At 50.0% G+C, this 17,077-nt stretch overlaps 8 protein-coding genes across 11 annotated transcripts; 5 read left to right on the top strand and 3 right to left on the bottom strand.

Moving 5' to 3' along the window:
• Positions 1-2,927, top strand: TERG_03892 (uncharacterized protein). The gene is made up of 3 exons (XM_047748178.1): positions 1-71; positions 142-171; positions 278-2,927. Exon 3 carries the CDS (start codon positions 1,584-1,586, stop codon positions 2,541-2,543), a length of 960 nt encoding a protein of 319 aa, XP_047604154.1. The 5' UTR covers positions 1-71; positions 142-171; positions 278-1,583; the 3' UTR covers positions 2,544-2,927.
• On the bottom strand, positions 101-624 carry TERG_03891 (uncharacterized protein; the record flags this gene model as incomplete). The annotated part of the gene is made up of 2 exons (XM_003234791.2): positions 101-160; positions 226-624. The coding sequence occupies 2 exons, from the start codon at positions 622-624 to the stop codon at positions 101-103; spliced, it is 459 nt and encodes a 152-aa protein (XP_003234839.2).
• A 2,068-nt stretch (positions 2,928-4,995) lies between the features above and the next one.
• TERG_03893 (uncharacterized protein) lies at positions 4,996-6,938 on the top strand. Its single transcript, XM_047748179.1, has 2 exons — positions 4,996-5,579; positions 5,670-6,938. Exons 1-2 carry the CDS (start codon positions 5,298-5,300, stop codon positions 6,327-6,329), a joined length of 942 nt encoding a protein of 313 aa, XP_047604155.1. The 5' UTR covers positions 4,996-5,297; the 3' UTR covers positions 6,330-6,938.
• Positions 6,939-7,662: 724 nt separating this feature from the next.
• TERG_03894 (uncharacterized protein) lies at positions 7,663-8,792 on the top strand (the record flags this gene model as incomplete). Of its 2 annotated transcripts, XM_003234794.1 has the most annotated exons (5): positions 7,663-7,687; positions 7,745-8,123; positions 8,191-8,326; positions 8,391-8,629; positions 8,690-8,792. In XM_003234794.1, 5 exons carry the CDS (start codon positions 7,663-7,665, stop codon positions 8,790-8,792), a joined length of 882 nt encoding a protein of 293 aa, XP_003234842.1. The 2 variants fall into 2 exon arrangements, with proteins under 2 accessions (XP_003234842.1, XP_047606114.1); XM_047749673.1 differs by lacking the exon at positions 8,690-8,792 and having other exon boundaries at positions 8,391-8,633.
• Positions 8,793-8,996: 204 nt separating this feature from the next.
• Positions 8,997-10,299, bottom strand: TERG_03895 (uncharacterized protein; the record flags this gene model as incomplete). 2 transcript variants are annotated; one of them, XM_003234795.1, is made up of 4 exons in its annotated part: positions 8,997-9,137; positions 9,204-9,787; positions 9,857-10,002; positions 10,076-10,299. In XM_003234795.1, 4 exons carry the CDS (start codon positions 10,297-10,299, stop codon positions 8,997-8,999), a joined length of 1,095 nt encoding a protein of 364 aa, XP_003234843.1. The 2 variants fall into 2 exon arrangements, with proteins under 2 accessions (XP_003234843.1, XP_047606115.1); XM_047749674.1 differs by lacking the exon at positions 8,997-9,137 and having other exon boundaries at positions 9,165-9,787.
• A 258-nt stretch (positions 10,300-10,557) lies between these two features.
• Positions 10,558-12,872, bottom strand: TERG_03896 (mannose-6-phosphate isomerase). Of its 2 annotated transcripts, XM_003234796.2 has the most exons (5): positions 12,805-12,872; positions 12,714-12,734; positions 12,509-12,600; positions 12,190-12,427; positions 10,558-12,130 (listed from the first exon to the last, which is right to left on the bottom strand). In XM_003234796.2, the coding sequence occupies exons 1-5, from the start codon at positions 12,833-12,835 to the stop codon at positions 11,139-11,141; spliced, it is 1,374 nt and encodes a 457-aa protein (XP_003234844.1). In that variant the 5' UTR covers positions 12,836-12,872; the 3' UTR covers positions 10,558-11,138. The 2 variants fall into 2 exon arrangements, with proteins under 2 accessions (XP_003234844.1, XP_047606116.1); XM_047749675.1 differs by lacking the exons at positions 12,509-12,600; positions 12,714-12,734; positions 12,805-12,872 and having other exon boundaries at positions 12,190-12,477.
• A 93-nt stretch (positions 12,873-12,965) lies between these two features.
• Positions 12,966-14,751, top strand: TERG_03897 (uncharacterized protein; the record flags this gene model as incomplete). Its single annotated transcript, XM_003234797.2, has 3 exons — positions 12,966-13,671; positions 13,749-14,250; positions 14,339-14,751. The coding sequence occupies 3 exons, from the start codon at positions 12,966-12,968 to the stop codon at positions 14,619-14,621; spliced, it is 1,491 nt and encodes a 496-aa protein (XP_003234845.1). The 3' UTR covers positions 14,622-14,751.
• A 250-nt stretch (positions 14,752-15,001) lies between these two features.
• Positions 15,002-16,850, top strand: TERG_03898 (GTP cyclohydrolase II). The gene is made up of 2 exons (XM_003234798.2): positions 15,002-16,366; positions 16,436-16,850. Exons 1-2 carry the CDS (start codon positions 15,170-15,172, stop codon positions 16,463-16,465), a joined length of 1,227 nt encoding a protein of 408 aa, XP_003234846.1. The 5' UTR covers positions 15,002-15,169; the 3' UTR covers positions 16,466-16,850.
• Positions 16,851-17,077: the final 227 nt, after the last annotated feature.

The following is a 17,077-nucleotide window of genomic DNA, read 5'->3' on the forward strand; positions in this document are numbered from 1 at the left end:
CCGGATACCCTCGCCGCCCACGGTGCTCCGGTATACTCCAGGTACTGGCCGATGGTGGTCGCACAGCCAAAGTCAGTCAGTTTCAAATTCAGCCTTGCGTCTAGAAGACAGTTGCCTGACCGCGGGTCGTTGTGACAGTAGCCCATCTTTTCCACGTACTCTAGTGCAGAGGTAAGCTGTTGCACCCATCGGGCCACCAGAGCCCGGGTCTTCTTATCCCTTCACCCGTAGCAATCGACCGAAGAGGTGGTCGTTTTCTCGCTCTTGACGCTTATAGTATCGCTTTTCTATTGCCCCATTCGAGCAGATTGATAGGAACAAATGGTCAGGGAGTATCAGGGAGCATTCAACTTCATGTGGGCAACGGTCTTGACGCTCGTTGAGTCGCTTGTAAAACGCTATGTCCTTGGCCAGCTGGTGCTCTTCTAACCACTCCTTTTCCGGGTCGCTCAGGTCGAGGCGGATGGTCTTCACTGCAATCGTTGGGCTGACGTGGTAGACATATGCGGCGGCATCTCCGCCGAGCCAGTTATGCTTGTGTAGAGCATCGGCATAGTGGAAGGCTATTGTGATTCCAGACGGACTACCTTTTAATAATCGGTCGTGAGAGTCCTTGTTAGGCATCCAACCATCCAACTACGGAGTAAACAAGAAGTAAAATTGACTTCGAGCGAATCAACGGTTACTTTAAGGTTATCCCGTAGTGGACCCATTATACCCACGTCACGTGTAAAATAGCCAATCAACAGCTCTCAATTCTTTGGCTCAGTCTATCTCTCACTTGTCACGTGAATTTTTTTCATTACATAACTAACTCAAGGTACGTACCTTGGAGCTTCTTTCCATCCATCCGTTTTGATCTCAACTTTCAAGAAACCTAACAGCAGACGGCGAGAGATGGCGAGGAAGCGCCGCCTGATGCGCAGGGAGATCACATTCTCCTCTGCATCAGACTGACATCCTCCACGCCTTATCGTTCTACCCCCAATCCGTCACTTTCTTCACCCGGCTACAGACCAAGCTGAGCCTCATACAAGAAGCTGCTGGGTACCATCTTCGACTTTCCCCAGAAGCATGTTTCGTTTCCTCCAAATTCAAAGATTGGCACTGGAGAAGCTTCAATGTCTACATTCCCGTTACCGTTGCCGGGCGTAGGCGGGCACTCATCCGATTCCCTCTCCCCCATCGCGTTGGCGAGGTTTTCAGACCAGGCAATGCGGACGAAAAGATCCGTTGTGAGGCCGTATGCTTGGTTACAGGAGAATTGTCCGTCTGTGCCAATTCCACAGCTACATGGCTTTGCACTATCAACTGGTCAAACTGTATGTTCACATTTCTAATACTTGCTATTCCCTGTCGGTTCTGATCGTTATTATACACTCTTCTATTGATTCACCGCTATCGAAAACCTACCCATTATACCTCGATATATAGAATATATCTGCCGTTTTGTCTTGAGATTGCTTGCATATCCACTCCCTTCTACATACATCTCTCGTAGGACATCAATCACTCAGTCTCTTACTCACACTGTAGGAGCCGGGTATATACTGGTCGATTACGTTGAGGAGGCTGATGGTGCCATGCTCTCACGCACATGGGAGGACCGCCGCAGTGACGCCAGGCTTCGAACCAACCTTTATCGAGGCTTGTCAAGGATACTCCTTGACATGGCCCGTATTCCACTGCCCAGAATTGGTTCGTTCATAATAGACGACCACGGCTATATCCAGCTATCCAACCGACCATTCACCCTCGAAGTTGCTGACATGGAAAACTGCAACATTCCACTTAATATGCCTCGTGAGGTCACATTTTCCTCAGCTGATTCATATCTTGCCAGTGCAATCTCACTGCACGACAACCGACTTCGGCACCAGCCCAACGGAGCCATTGATAGACAAGATTGCATCGACCAGATGTCTGCTCTAACAATGTTCAGGGTTGTGGCTTCTCGCTTATTCAAGCCCGAACTATCCCATTGTCCGTTCGTTTATATGCTCAATGACCTTCACAGAAGCAATATCCTAGTCGATAAGGACTGGAATATCAAGTATGTAATTGACCTAGAGTGGGCGTGTGCAAAACCCATTGAAATGCTGCATCCACCTGGATGGCTTACCAGTCAAGCTGTCGATGTGATCTATGACGACGCTTATAATAAACAGCGACTAGAGTTCATGTCCATCCTACAAGAAGAGGAACAACGGATATACGGTGGGTCCGACAGTATCTCCAAAACCATGCCTCAGGGCTGGAGTAATGGGACTTTCTGGTATTCTTTAGCACTCCAGAGTCAAACCGGAGTATTTTCCATCTTCTACGACCGTATACAGCCACGATTTGAGCGAAGTCATGCTACAGACTCAAACTTTTACAGGATTGCCTATCCATATTTCACCATGGATGCACACGCATTTATTGCTCATAAGTTGCAGCAGAGAGCTGATTATGGTAAACAGCTTCGCATTGAATTCGACATGCCACAGTTGCCTTACATATATTTCTCCAATATACTACTCTTCTCTGCAGCAACAAGTTAGAAAAAGAATCCTCGACTACTCATCCGCTCCCTGGTCTCTGCGTCGGTCCGCCTGTTCCTGTCGCGATTTCTTCGCTGCCTTTGCTGATGATGACAGTTGGAAAGCATCCGTTGGTTTTATAGTGATAGCAGTGTGGACAGTTGCATCATAACTTGGATGGCCTGTACTGGTTCCTAAATCATTCCTTTCGCCCGGGTGACGACCCTCTAGGTGGCTTAGTGCCTCTCGTCTACTGATATTCCCCTGTCTGGGAGTTTTGGCTGCTTTCGCTGATGACGACAACTGAAACGCATCCTCGGGTCTTATAGGGATTGCGGTCTCTACCACTCCATCGTAGCTGGATCCGATTCCTCCCCCTGACCGGCTTGCTCTACTATCTTGCCCATCTGATTTCCCGATCGGCGTTATTTTATCCAGAGCTGTTCATCTATCACCGCTTTCTTCTCGATATTTTTTGGCAGTCTTCGCAGACGAGGAGGGGAGGCTGAGGTTAGCCAGTAGCACTGGAGCTCTGTCACCTTGATTGGTATTCGTATCTTCGCCCTCGAATTTTATTTATATAGATATAGTAGTGGCTCGAAGTTTTGTAGACAATCTAGTTTGAGCATCTCGTGAGGATAGTAATACTAAATTCTCAGATACTGAGATATCCTGATATCGATATTTGCCAAATCGGACTTTCTGTAGCTGGATAAGGCGGCGGGGACAGGTATGTTGTACTCATCTTTTTTCTCCTTGAGCAAGAACGCGGAGTTGACACGACGTTAATCCCTTGATGCCGGGGTTTGCATGCGCTAGCGCTAGGCACATTGAAGCAATATTAGGCAGCTGCATGTTTGTGCTTGGATGGATACCCCTGAATTAGAAATCATCTGTAGTCGGCTTGTACCTAGCTGTTCAGTATCGGGCAGGGGATATGGGCTCCAGCGATGGTATGAACCATGATCTTCTAACTGTAAACTTGTGCCAATTAATTACAATATTTTTAGACAGATGTGATCATATATTGGACCAACTTGAAGAGCCAGGGGTGTTTTACAACTTTCAAGCAGTCAGACACACTACGGCCAACAAGGAACCAGCAACCGGCCGTCAAATTGGATTGCTCGGGGATGGCCATGCTGGTCAGAAGTTCTCTCACTATTAGATAGGTCGATGGCCCGGTAAGCCCCGAAAGGGAATTCCAGAACCGGCAACAAGCTTCATACTGTGTAACACAGCGTAGTTTTTAACAAAACCCACGAAATATAGTAGACCTAAACTGGCTCTCATTGCTGTGCCGTGTGTAGGGCAGAGCCAATAAGCCGTGTAGCACAAGCTCTCCTTATATGCTAATAATAGCATATTTCAACCGTTCGGTTAGCGTGTGTAACTTAACATGGACGGGAAAGCAAAACCACATGTAGCTGCAGTGACTAGATATCCAGTCCACCAGGCGCCATTGCCGCTGTAATACAGCAGCAAATGATGCGGGAAATGTCATTGCCGGAACCAGGATGTTGACTTTGCCGTAACTGTCTATCCAGAGCATGAGAGGATACATCCAATGTAGCTTTCTGTGTTCATGGGTATCGGGTATTGGTACCTCAAGGTTCCTCCCAGATAATATAGTTATGGAGTAACCGTTCCGTAAGCCGTAGAAACAGACAACCAGACCCAAGCCAGAGAGGAGAAAAAAAAAAAAAGAAAGAAAACAGTAATAATAATAATCATGCAGCAGTACGAAAGCGGATGTTGAGATCTGGCTCCGGCTTCTCTCTTTCTCCGGAGCAAGTGGACATGAAGACAAGCCAGCTACGGATATCAGGAGGGGCATCATAACGGTGCCTCCACCCAGGCAATTTCGCATATTGTAAACGAGTTATCCCCATGGAAGGCCAACTTTTCCAGCATTGTCGGCCTGACGAGCTGGCAGCTGGCTCACCCTTTCGCCAGAACCCGAGGCAACAAACGGCTCATGACCGGGCTCCGCACTCAGCAGCCTGTCTTTGGATATCTCGTCAAAAATGACCTGGCCAGTTGTTTCAGCCTCCTTTTGCCCAATGGATGTTGTTACTGCGCTAGCTGAGTCGGAGTGGCGTCGGAAAACCCGTATCTTCCGCGGAACTTCCGAGGGTCCCCTTTCGAAGCCACTTGGCTCAAAACAACAAAAAGAAGTTGAAAATACGGCCAGGACAATGCGAATTCATGCAGAACCTTTTATCGAGATAATTTGCAGTGGCTATGCTCCGGGCTTAGGTCTCAAATCCCCGCTTTTGGTCTAATGTCAATACGACAGCCATGAAGCGCGCGCTAGATACCACGTCGGACAGTCCGAAGGTCTGGAGACGACAGGAGCCTGTCTCGTGTCGATTCTGTCGAAGCAAAAAGCTCAAGTGCACAAGAGAGTTTCCCTGCGCAAACTGCCGCCAACGAAACATAGAATGCGTCCCTTCGTATAGTGAGTGGTTCATGGTTCCGGGCTCGACGCTGCGGAGTTTCCGAGTTGCATATTGTGGCTTCTAGTGCTTTGTTGCGCAGCCCTGAACAGTGATGATGGACAGTCGATGTTGCAAGGAAGATAGACTAGCTAATGAGGTAACGTTACTTTTAGTCCGAAAAGTTGAGACAAAACACGACGGTCCCTTGTCCACTGTGGACGGGCAGGCCGCTCAAATAACGTAAGATGGTGCCCTCTGTCGGAGATGTTGCTAAAGCTGGAGTGCTGGTGCACTCGTTGCTTTTACGCTAGCAGCTATCAAACCTTAAAACGCTATGTCTGACCTATGCTCACCCGCCCTTTGTAGGAGCCTTGAACAGCGAGTGAAAAGGATCGAGGAGAGGCTTGGCATCCCTCTGGAAGGGGTATCAAAGGCAGAGGATGCCTCGAGCTCCAGTGCATCTGCCCCTCCCGCATTCCAGGCGCCGGCTAAGGAGAAGGATCTTCCCGATTCCCGCGTCGAGGCAGAGGGAATCGGCTTTGATTCCGCAGTTATCGGAGTGGACGGGAGCAAACTTGGCCATGAGGTAGCCGATGAGGATGACGATAATATGACCGTAAGTACTTGTCTTTTTTTTCTTCCCTCCGTCTTCCTTTCTCCATCCATCAAAATGCTTTTCGGGGAGATAATAACATTTGATGAACAGTCTCGAATTATCACCAGTCTCTTGCAACCAGATAGAGACAGCTCTCAGTTCCCTGGGGTTTGGTCAGGTACCACTGGACTGGGCGGCATAACATGTCCTCAGCTCCAGGCATTCTTGCCACCCTACTCACGGGCAGTCGAGCTTGTCGATTATTATCAGGAACATGTTGGTTGGGCTTATTGCTTGCTGCATATGCCAACGCTGAGACGTTATCTCCTTGAGACTTACCAACAGTTGGGGGCGGGATATACACCGAATCTCCCAATTCTTGCTCTCATTTGTGCAGTATTTGCGCTGGCTAAGTTCTTCTCCCAGTCAACCTCGGCCTTCAGTGCATCCGACACATCTCGAGACAAACCTCATCGGGAGTATATCGGGATGGCTAGTCAAGCTTTAGCAGAGGCCAAACATTTGGAACACCCTACTGTGGAGTCTATCCAAACCGGCATCTTGATTGGTATCTGTTTGCTTGTCAACACAGGAGCTATCCGCTCGGCCAGAGCCCTCGCGGGTTCCATGTATATGTCCGCCCAGGCATTGGGTCTACATCAGTTGGACTCAGCGAAAAACAAAAGACTGCGCCAGAAAGGCCCATATGATAAATTGGACCTGGAGATTAAACGGCGTCTCTGGTGGCACATTGCGTCCACGGACTGGTAAGATGTCAATCATCCCACAGAAATATAAATCATGTTGAAGCTAAAATGCGGTATAGGGTATATGCATTCATATCAGGACCTCAGTTGGGTGTTTATATAGTGCAACCTGATCAGATGCATGTGGATCTGCCGAGTAATGCGGATGATCACGAAATAACACCAACTACTTGTCCGAACAAGCCCCTGACTGAGCCAACAGAGGTAACCTATCTTATCCTTCGATGCAAACTCGTCAGGCTCTTTGTGGACTTCATGGAAACTGCCAATAGGGAAGGTGTAGGAATTCATGAACTGGAATACGATCAGATACTTGCATTTGACAAGAAAATCAACAAATTCCTCGCCGCGCTACCGTACTTTTTCCAAGTCGAGACCGAGGGCGAAGGTTTTGCAGAATTAGAAAAGAAACGAGAAGAACTGGACAAGCAACGGCCCTACATGAAATGGCAGCGACTGATGGCCCAGTTTGGAGCCTGCACAAGGATAACCCGTCTCCATAGGCCGTATCTTGCTCTTGGAGCTCGTGATCCCCGCTATGCATACTCCCGTATGGCATGTATCAAGTCGGCCCGGGTGGTACTCGAGATCGAACGGCGCATGAGAAATAGCGTAGGCCCTTCCACTCCAAGTCCGTCCAAGGTCTGGGCCATTGCATACCAGCTGTTCCTGGTCACAACAGTCCTAGCTATGGACTATCATTTCAACAGGAATGAGCCGAGATCAGAGGAACGGGCTGAAGAAGTGCTTGAGTGCTGCCGAGCATTGGAGGCAGCGGCTCAGAGTAGTGTGGTTGCTGCGAGAGGCCTGAAGAAGCTCAAAGAGGTTGCTGCAAAATGGGGCCTCTTATCAATTATTAACCTCGAGCCCAAGCCTGTCGCCAGTCAAGCCGGGAACGATCCAGTGGTTGCGTCGAAAGAATCAGCCCCCATGGAGTATCCGGGGTATCCACAGGATGGAAACTGCCTCCAAAACATGGAAGTTGGGTCGCTTGGGGGCTTATGGGGAAACGTGTGGGAATACAACAGTACCACGGATTATACTCAGTGGGACGGGATATTCCAGGACCTTGAAAGCAACCATGGCATGTTTTAAACAAACATTGTCTTTTGTATTGTTTGTATCAGTAGAAGAATCGCTTTCTCGATGTTTTGAAGTTAGTTTTCTCGTATCTGGTTCAAGTCGACAACCGGAGCTTAGTCATTACTTAGTCAGCGTTTAGTCTGTCGAAAAGGTGCAGGTGGCTTATCACCCAAAGCAACGAGTAGATAATATAGAAGTTGACCCAGGATAGTATATATTCTACACGACGGTACTGAGTACTCCAAACCAACATAATGGATCCCTTTTCAGCAGAAGGAGGTGAGTACGGGCTTCCAATGGCAGTGTGGTAGCATGGCTAACTTTGCTGCTAACAAGAGCTCCTAAACATCCACAATGCCTTCTACCAGGGGCAGTACCAGGAAGTAGTCGACTTCGATACCTCCTCTTTCTCCTCCGAAAACACTCTTGCCGCCCGTGTCCTTAAGCTGCGAGCACAGATTGCTCTTGGGCAAAGTAACGAAGTGCTAAAGAGCCTGGGAGCCAAGAGAGATACACCAGAGTTGGATGCTGTTGTGGCGTTGGCTCAACATGTCTCTGGAAACGAGGAAGAAGCCCTGAAGCTGGCCGAAGACCTGGCAGCTAAGCATGAGGATAATGCAGCGGTGCAGGTGCTGGTTGGCCAGGTTCTGCATGCACAAGACAAGACCGCCGAGGCGTTGGCTCTGCTATCGAAGCATTCTGGAAACCTAGAGGCGTGAGTGCTACGTTCTCCGTACACTGTCTACGCCATGAATGCACGGCTGATAGTCCGGCTACTACAGTGTCGCTTTGATTGTCCAGATACACCTCCAGCAGAATAGATCAGACCTCGCTCTGAAAGAAGTCCAGGCAGCTCGACGATGGGCACAGGATTCGTTGCTTGTCAACTTGGCGGAGTCGTGGGTTGGCATGAGAGTGGTACGTTCATACTCATGAAATGCAGTACAATATACAAAAAGGTTAATATCTTGGCTTGAATCAGGGTGGTGAGAAGTACCAGGCTGCTTTCTACGTCTACGAAGAACTCGCTTCCGTCCCCAGCACTACTTCCGCACTGTCAATAGTCGGTCAAGCAGTGTCTGAACTGCACTTGGGCCGCATACCCGAGGCAGAAGCCGCACTACAGTCTGCTCTCCAGAAATATCCTGAAGATCCTCATGTACTCGCAAACTCTATTGTATTGAATGCGATCAGTGGAAAGGACAAGGACGAGCTGATAGAGTAAGTCAATACTGCTGCGAGATTGTACACTTTCGGTACCATGCTAATAGACAAATGTAGGAGACTAAGCAAGGTCCAGCCTGACCATTCATTCCTTACCGACTTGAAGGAAAAGTCGGAACTCTTTGACACGGCTGCAGCAAAATACTCCGTCAAGGCCTAGTTATCTTCAATTTTACGACATAGAACCTGCTTTTTCTTCCAGTGATAATGAATTTTACGGTTTATCCAATTCTACCATCCCCAAATCTACATCTTGTAACTTTGGTAACGCCTTTGAAATCACCAGACATTATTAATATGTATCACATTAAAGCAAAAACGCATGGTATCTAAAGGTGGCTGTCGTCTTCGTCTAGTCTATCCGCTACGGCAACTTCTCCATGAGCCAAAGCCGCAATGTGCTGCCCATTCCAGTTTCCTTCTTTATGCCCATGATACGATTAAATATAGGACCAACATGTGGCTCACCCTCGCAAACCACATACGTTAGATTCGGAATGGCAGACTATTACCAGAAGATTAGGATGTGTAGTCAAAAACTGATGGATGGAGGAATATATCCGCGTCTTACCTTGATCTTATCAACAAATTGACCGACTGCATCAACGAGCACATCATCCCCTCCTAGAAATACCAGCAGTGCCTTTGTCTTGACGTCCTTCCACCATTCTACCGGTGCCTGGCTGGCCTGAATATAATTGTCCAACTTCCCGTCCCCGACGTACACCTTGCCCCAGTACTCTCCACTCTTCATCGAGAGGTAATCCCTTTTCGCATTGCTGGTGTATGAGAGATAATCTTTATCCATCGAAACCCATGGGGCCATGGTGAACGCACCTCCAAGCGGACCGGATAGTTCTAACGGCTTGATAGCTTCGTGCGGATGGGAGAGATGTGAAAGCACGCCCATCGTCAGGTTCCCCCCGGCCGAGTCACCGCCAATAAAGACGTTTTGAGGCTCACGGCCTGTCTCGACAATGATGTATCGAAGAGCTTCGACAGCTTGTCGTAGCTGCGTGGGATAAACGCCTTCAGGAGTGAGGGTATATGAGAGAAAGAAGAAAGCGACGTCCTTGCCGGCCGCATTGAGCTTCTTGAGCATGTCAGCGTACAGCTGGAAGTAAGCTAGGTATGCAGGGAGTGCAAATCCACCGCCTATACTCTGGTCAGTTATATATACGATAGGTACGCTAGATACATGTCAGGGAGCGCTGGTGTACTGACCGTGGAAGTAGACCACTACGTTCTTTGCGTCTTTCTTGCCAACCCAGTGACCCTGAGCGCCATGTTCAAGCTGCACGGTATCCGGCTTGAGGCGACGCTTCTTCGAGAACGTTTCATAATTCTGCGCAGTAGATGGATAGATGAAGCTGCCGGGATAACGGGTCAGTCTATATAGGCTTTATATTAAGAAGATGCGAGCCGTTTGGGAAACTATCTTACTGAAGCTGCCTTATGGACATCCGCCAGAGGAATCGCCGAACGACCGCATGGCGAATGTGAGTCCTGTATGATCTGGCGCCATCCTGCTGGCGCACCAGGCCAGTGATGGCTGCAGCGATGCCAGTCGCAAGCAGACCGATACCAGCTCGTAGCAAGTCAAGCTTCTCTTGCACCGTCAGCTTTACGGGGGGGTTGACGGGGACAAGGGCCTTCTCCGCCGCCATTATTGCAGGACAGCGTGGGACGAATGTGTGGTATTATGGTATTATTCAATTAAGCAGACAGAATCAAGCTCTTCAATTGACTATTTATTTCATCCCCGGAATTGCGACAAGCGGAGTTACATGGGGTACGGGGTAATACATTAATATTTTGGCTTAAGTACAGCGATCATGATTGAGATCATGACTGAGAAAGGCTCTGCGCATGCTCAGGCACTCAGGGGCTTCCCGAGGCTCGGCGCAAGGGGAAGCTTCACGTGAAATGACACCCAGCCGCCCGGACTCTGGAGTAGAAATGGGGAACATGATGTCCCGAACTAAGAAAAGGCATATGTAAAGTAAATGGCTTATGGGTAAAAAGAATAGCTTATAGGGAGTTGAGGGGAGAGATTAGGCTTAGGGGGAGTATATTATACTCAGGGGGGGAAGCAAGCTTGAAGGGGGAGAAGGATGAGATGTAGAATGCTTATTAAGCGATATATCTGTAGTTTATATAGCTTAATAAGCAAATCTTTCTCTCCTATCCAATAATGCCTCATTATTCTATAATTATGTAATCGAAATACTAACTCTCTGCATGCTTACGTAAGTAGTCCATTTACTAGAATAGGTTGCTGGTCATCATTTATGAAATATATTTGGTTTGAACAGTTAGTTATATTCATTTTCTCATGGCTGGGACAGCAACATGCTGTCAAATAGGGGGGAATATGAGGAATATCTCGTGAAGGACAAAGAACGGAAAAACTACGTCGAAAAGGCCGGTAGAGAATGATCCATTTAAAAGTGTGGAAGGTAAAAAAAGGCAGTTAACGCTGTGTCGAGTTAGGCACAGCGACAAGCTAGAGGTTACCGTTGATGGGGCCATCGTCGAGCTCGCAAAAGGCCTTGAAGGTGGTCAAGTCCTTGCCGTCGACGGTGCTCTCGATGACACACTCAGCCGTAGCACCAACAAAAAAGACGTGACCTTCCTTCATGTCAAAGCTCTTGGCTGGGCCGACGCTGATCTTGCCCTCGCCGGCGGTGCAGATGATGATGCTGGGCCCGTTGATGGGCTCAAAGGTTGCTTTGGCACCGGCAGACTTGAGATCGGTCTTGACGACACTGAACTCTTCGATCGGAGGGTCGTACAGCGCGGCTGACGATCCGCTGGAGTAGGCTGTTGTGTTCATCTTCATATACGGGTACTCCGTGGGGGTCATCTTCTGCTCCTCGATGGGTGCATAGGAGTAAGTAAGCATGCTGGTCAGGGTAGACACGTCCTTGAACTTGGGCGTGAAGCCGGCTCGGACGACGTTATCTGACGAAGCCATGCACTCGATGATGTCTCCGCTGATGTAGGCGTGGATGTCGTCTGCTTTGAGGAACATGGCCTCTCCGGCCTCAAGCTTGATGAAGTTGAGGAAGAAGAGGACAAAGAGGCCAATGTCGTTGGGGAACTGGCCGTTTAGCCGGACGACCAGCTCAGCGAGCTCCGAGGGATTGGCTGGGTTAGTATCTGGGGAGGAGGAGGAAGTAGCAAAGCTGTCTGGCGAGCTCTCCGCGGCACTGATGAGTTTCTGGGTGGCGCTGGTGATGGACTCTGGCGACGACTGCATCAGCTTGGTGAAGATCTCTCTGAGGGCAGTCTTGTTCTTCTGCGTAGCCTCTTCATCCTGAGTCATCTCCTGGCCGCTGACGGTCTTCTCGAAGGCCTCTGCTGCCTCGTAGCCAACCAGGTCTCGCAGTGGCTCGACAGCACGTAGAAAGTGGACGATCTCAGCGAGCGGACGGAAGCCACAGAGACCCTCAAAGGGAGTCACCGCAATGGTCATCTCTGGCTTGTGGTTGTCATCTGTATCACGTTTTAGTAGAGTGTTTACTCTCATGGTCCCGGATGAAGCAGGTTAATACCTGGATAGTTCTTCGAGTCTTTGGCATGCAGAGACTCAGCCAGCTTCTTGTTCGGATGGGCCTGGATGCTGAGCGCCTTGCCGATAGACAGAATCTTGAAGAGGAAGGGCAGCTTTCCTCCGTATCGAGAGACTATCTCTGTCGACATGAGAGCCTTGTTCGTCTGTACCAGGTCGAGCAGTGTCCTCTGGGTCTCGAAATCCTTGGACGGCAGGGAAGGGTGTGTTCCCATCCACAGCTACACACATTGTCAGTATCATTATAACAGTATCGCCGTTGATAATAATAATAATAATAATAATAGCAATAATGGTTCTACCTCAGCGTATGGCTTGTCTGCTTCCACCGAGAAGCCATCTATGGGCGTGGCAGCTGCATACCTGGCCGCCGCGGACTCAGAGCCAACCTTGCCTGTCAACAATCGAGATATCAGCAATTGGCCATGCCCGGAGCCGTCGAAGCACCCATGAGGCTTCCTGCAATAGGGCAAAATCGCCCAGCAGGGCAAAACAGGGCATGCTCACCCCAGTCGTAGCTGTTGACTCCTGTAGACACCAGTTAGCAGGCGCTTTCCCAGCAACAGCAGCAGCAGCAACTACGCAGGGACGAGCTCACCACACTGGAGACGGAAGAGAGGGACTTGCATGTCTACAGCGCAGCGAGACCGTCTCAGAAGGATGCAATATCGACGAAGAAGAAGAGGAAGACGCTGAAGAAGCACAAGCTTGACCGTCAACAACAAGCTACATCATCGCCGAGGGGCAAGCAACTACTGGATGGAGCCAGATGCGGGCAGACTCCAGCCACAGGAGGCCGGCGCAGCGCCACAGAAGCCACTCCTGCAGCGACTCCCATCCCAGACGCCGCGGCAGCGCCAGGAGCTCCAGCAGCAGCAGCAGCAGCAGCAGCAGCAGCCAGCGGAGGAAGTCCAGGACAGCCAGCAGACAGCGACCGGGCCGGCCACTGTCATCGATTTGGTGGTGCAGGACGAGCGGACCCGCGGGACGGCCGGTGACGCTGATGGCATCCATGGTTCAGCTTCAGACGCAGCAGCACAAACAGACGACGGCGACAGCGACAGCGACGACGACGACTACGACTACTACGACGACGAAGAAGAAGAAGAAGGGCCAATAAGGGCGGCGTCGGCAGCGGCACCGCGCTCGTCGCAGCATAAGACTGAAAGCGGCGGCTACAACGTCAGAAGTACCCGCAGCCGGCCATTGACCATCCACACATCGTACGCCTGGGAAGCATTGGATATTCAGCAGCAGCGCAACAAGCAGGTCGTCATCAACATGTCTCGCAACCGTCCGCGCGGGCCTGCGACGAGAGAGAATGGGCTGGCGGCCGACGAGGAGGTCGAGATGTGGAATAAGATCTGTCAGGATATCCGAAAGGCCGCTGAGAAGAACGAAAAGCAGCGGACGATAGGCCTGCAGATTGCCGCCCTCAACGAGAAGATTGCCCGGAACGGCAACAGTACGTTTGTTTCCATTTATCTGGCTTATTTGTTTAATGTCTAACCTAATTGTTACGGGTTGCTAATATCGAGATAGAACCATCGCTGGCGGAGATAGACCATCTGGACAGTCTTCATCGGCAGCAGCTGAAGCTGAGCGCGGAGGAGAGGGCCATCCTGCAGGACGAGCCCGCGGACGTTACCAAGAACCTGGGCATCCTGATAGCCCTCCGCTCGGCGTCAGAGGCGGCAGACCCCCAGAGCCGGTCTCTCTCGCAGAACAAGTCTCGCAAGCGGAAAGGGGACGTCGACTTGGCCTCGACCGAGTCCCCGGCACCCTCGTCTTCAGGCGTCTCGTCTGACAAACTGAACCGGATCAAGGGCGGTGCCCAACGCAGCACTAGCGTGTCTAGCAGCCACCGCGGTGACACCGCTTCACTAGACAATGGCGTGGAGGGAGGCCGTCCGTCAGAGAAGGCGGACCACCTTGTCATCGGTGCAGAAGTTGTCTTCAAGCACAATAAGAAGCAGCAGGGCGTCGAGGGCGAGGGCATCCAGTGCATCATCAAGAACATCACCGGTGAAGGGAACAAACGACGGTACGCTTGGCATTCCGGAAGTCTACCGTTATTTTTATTTTTATTTTTTTTTTTAAGTTAGATCTCTTAACTGACGAGTTACTCGCAGGTATGATGTACAAGACCCAGAACCGATCGAAAACGGTGAGGAGGGCGCCATCTACAAGACCACGGCAGCCTCGCTGATCCACATCCCCAAGGCTGGCTCTCCGCTCCCCCAGTTCCAGATCGGCAAACAGGTCCTGGCCAGGTATCCAGACACCACAACCTTCTATCGGGCCGAAGTCATGGGCCTGAAGAAGGAGGTCTACCGCCTCAAGTTCGAGGGCGAGGAGGACAACAAGGAGATGGAAGTCGACCGCCGCTACGTCCTGGATATCCCCAGCAAGTGAACCACCCTGCCCCTTTTTGTCTCGTCTGTCTGTCTGCTATCTTTATTCTCCATCTCTATCTTTCTACCATTCTATCTTTATGGTCTTCGTCCCATTTGGAGTTGCAGGAGCCATGGCCGCTTCTTTCTCTCTTTTCTTTTTTTATATATTATATCTTTGTCTGCAGGTGCTGGGCCCAGGTATTATGCACTTACTTATCATCTACCACTTCTGGACATTCTTCCGTGTATTTTATCTACCAAAACAAAAAGTCATTCCTCATCCTCGCACAAAGCTTTGATATCGACAATTTTGAGCTCTTTCTTGGCATCTCTTGGCATCTGGAAACTTTTTCTTGATGACTAAGCATCCGGCTGCCGAGGTTTGCTTTTTGCGCCCGAAAGGAGCGGGCGAGAGAGAAACATCCAACTCGCAGGAGCAGAACGGCGGTGTTTAAAAAGGATAAAGAGCGGACGACAAGACGGGAGAGAGAGTGAGAGTTACAGAGGCGCAGAAAAACATTCGATTCCCCCCTTGCCAGTCAGAGTCTTCTATGAGCCGACGTCGTGATGCCTTCGCCATCAGCCCACGCCTCGCCCTTTATCGCCCCGCGGCCCTTCCACCCTCACCTCACCGAATTTCCCCTGACACAAGACACAGCTATACCCTTACCGTCGTCTTCTTTCGCGGGAGGCACCAGCACCAGCACCGGTAGCAGGAATATTGATGCCGATGGCTACGCCGCTCCCAATTCTGCCTCAACTCCAGCCTTGCCGCCGTCTATAATATCTCCCGCCCTATCCCCTACCTCTACTCCGGCGTCCACTCCGGATGTCACCAGGGCCAGCCCCGGTACCAGCAATGCGTACCCTGCCATTATAACTCCACGGGCCGGCTTAGAGGACCAACGAGCACTTTCTAAAGCTCCCAGACTACTCCCACATCTCCCAAAGGTAGAATGCATTGTGCGTGCCCGTATACCCACAACATCCGGCGCGGAGATGTTTCTGCATTTATACCAGAATGATGTCGATAATAAAGAGCATTTGGCTATTGTGTTCGGCAACTCAATCCGCAGCCGGAGCCTTGATAGAGTGCGAGAAGGTGAGACAGAGATGGATCGTATGATCAGGGGCGCATACGTGGGCAGACTGCGGCCAGGACGCCAGAGCAGTAGGTACGACGAGGCTATTCCCTCAAAAGACACACATTCTCCAAAGAACACCTCCGTACAGACCCTCTCTCAAGCTCCGCTGGTCAGAATACACTCAGAATGCTACACCGGTGAAACAGCATGGTCCGCTCGATGTGATTGTGGCGAGCAGCTTGATGAAGCTGCTCGCCTCATGTCCGAACCTGCTACACCTCCATCCGGTGAAGATACAGACGCCTCGGGACCTGGAGGTGTGATTGTCTACCTGCGTCAGGAAGGTCGTGGGATTGGCCTCGGTGAGAAGCTCAAGGCATACAATCTGCAAGACCTCGGTTCAGATACCGTCGAAGCCAACCTACTCCTTCGCCACCCCGCAGATGCGCGCAGCTACGGCCTAGCAACTGCAATCCTAGTAGACTTGGGACTAGGACAGGACTCGTCCAATGGCGGTATACGGCTATTGACGAATAACCCCGATAAAGTGGCTGCTATCGAGGGACCGAATAGGGAAGTTGTCGTCCAGGAGAGAGTGCCAATGGTACCGCTTGCGTGGAAAACAGGCGGTGCCAAGGGTATCAAAAGTATTGAGATTGAAGGCTACCTTCGAACCAAGGTCAGTTAAAATTGGCTGATTGATTCCTGTCTTCTGTGTCTCAATGCGCCACTGACATGATTAACATAGATCGGGAAGATGGGCCATATGCTTGAATAGACCGGTAACCCCCGTTTAGCACCGTCCCATCGCACAATCCGCAAACCCGCAAAATCTGCATTTCCATTTGCTTTTCAATTTCCATGCCACTTATATTTTCAGGACCCATCTCTCTAGCATCTGTTTACATCTACAGCGAGTCTTCTTTTACTATTTCTGCACGTTTTAATGAGCCTCTAAACTTACTTGCTGTTTCAGCCTGATTTTTTTTTATCAACAAGCTAGTGTTATATGACCGGGAAGAACCTTTCAACCCACCCGCGGTAGTTGGGCACGGCCCGATCAAATGAACGATCGTTAGGTAGCCACTTATAGCCTTAATGATACCTTCTTTTTGCCATATAGAAAGACGTCTTTGCTTTATTATAATGACTTCCTGCCACACCTCCCTTAAGTGAATCGACTGTTCGACTATTAATTGCCGGTATCTATCTAGGATTAGAGCGTCCTTGTCCTGCCAAAAAAAAAAAAAAAAAAAAAAAAAAAGAGAAGCCGGGTTATAAGTATCACTCAGTGTCAATTCTCCGATCGTTAAAAGCAGCTTATATGTTGACATTTCAAACCCCGACAATTGGTCTAATATAATAAACTAATTAGTTATTTTATTATATT

Source organism: Trichophyton rubrum (genome assembly GCF_000151425.1).
Source record: "Trichophyton rubrum CBS 118892 genomic scaffold supercont2.4, whole genome shotgun sequence".
Lineage (NCBI taxonomy): Eukaryota > Fungi > Ascomycota > Eurotiomycetes > Onygenales > Arthrodermataceae > Trichophyton > Trichophyton rubrum.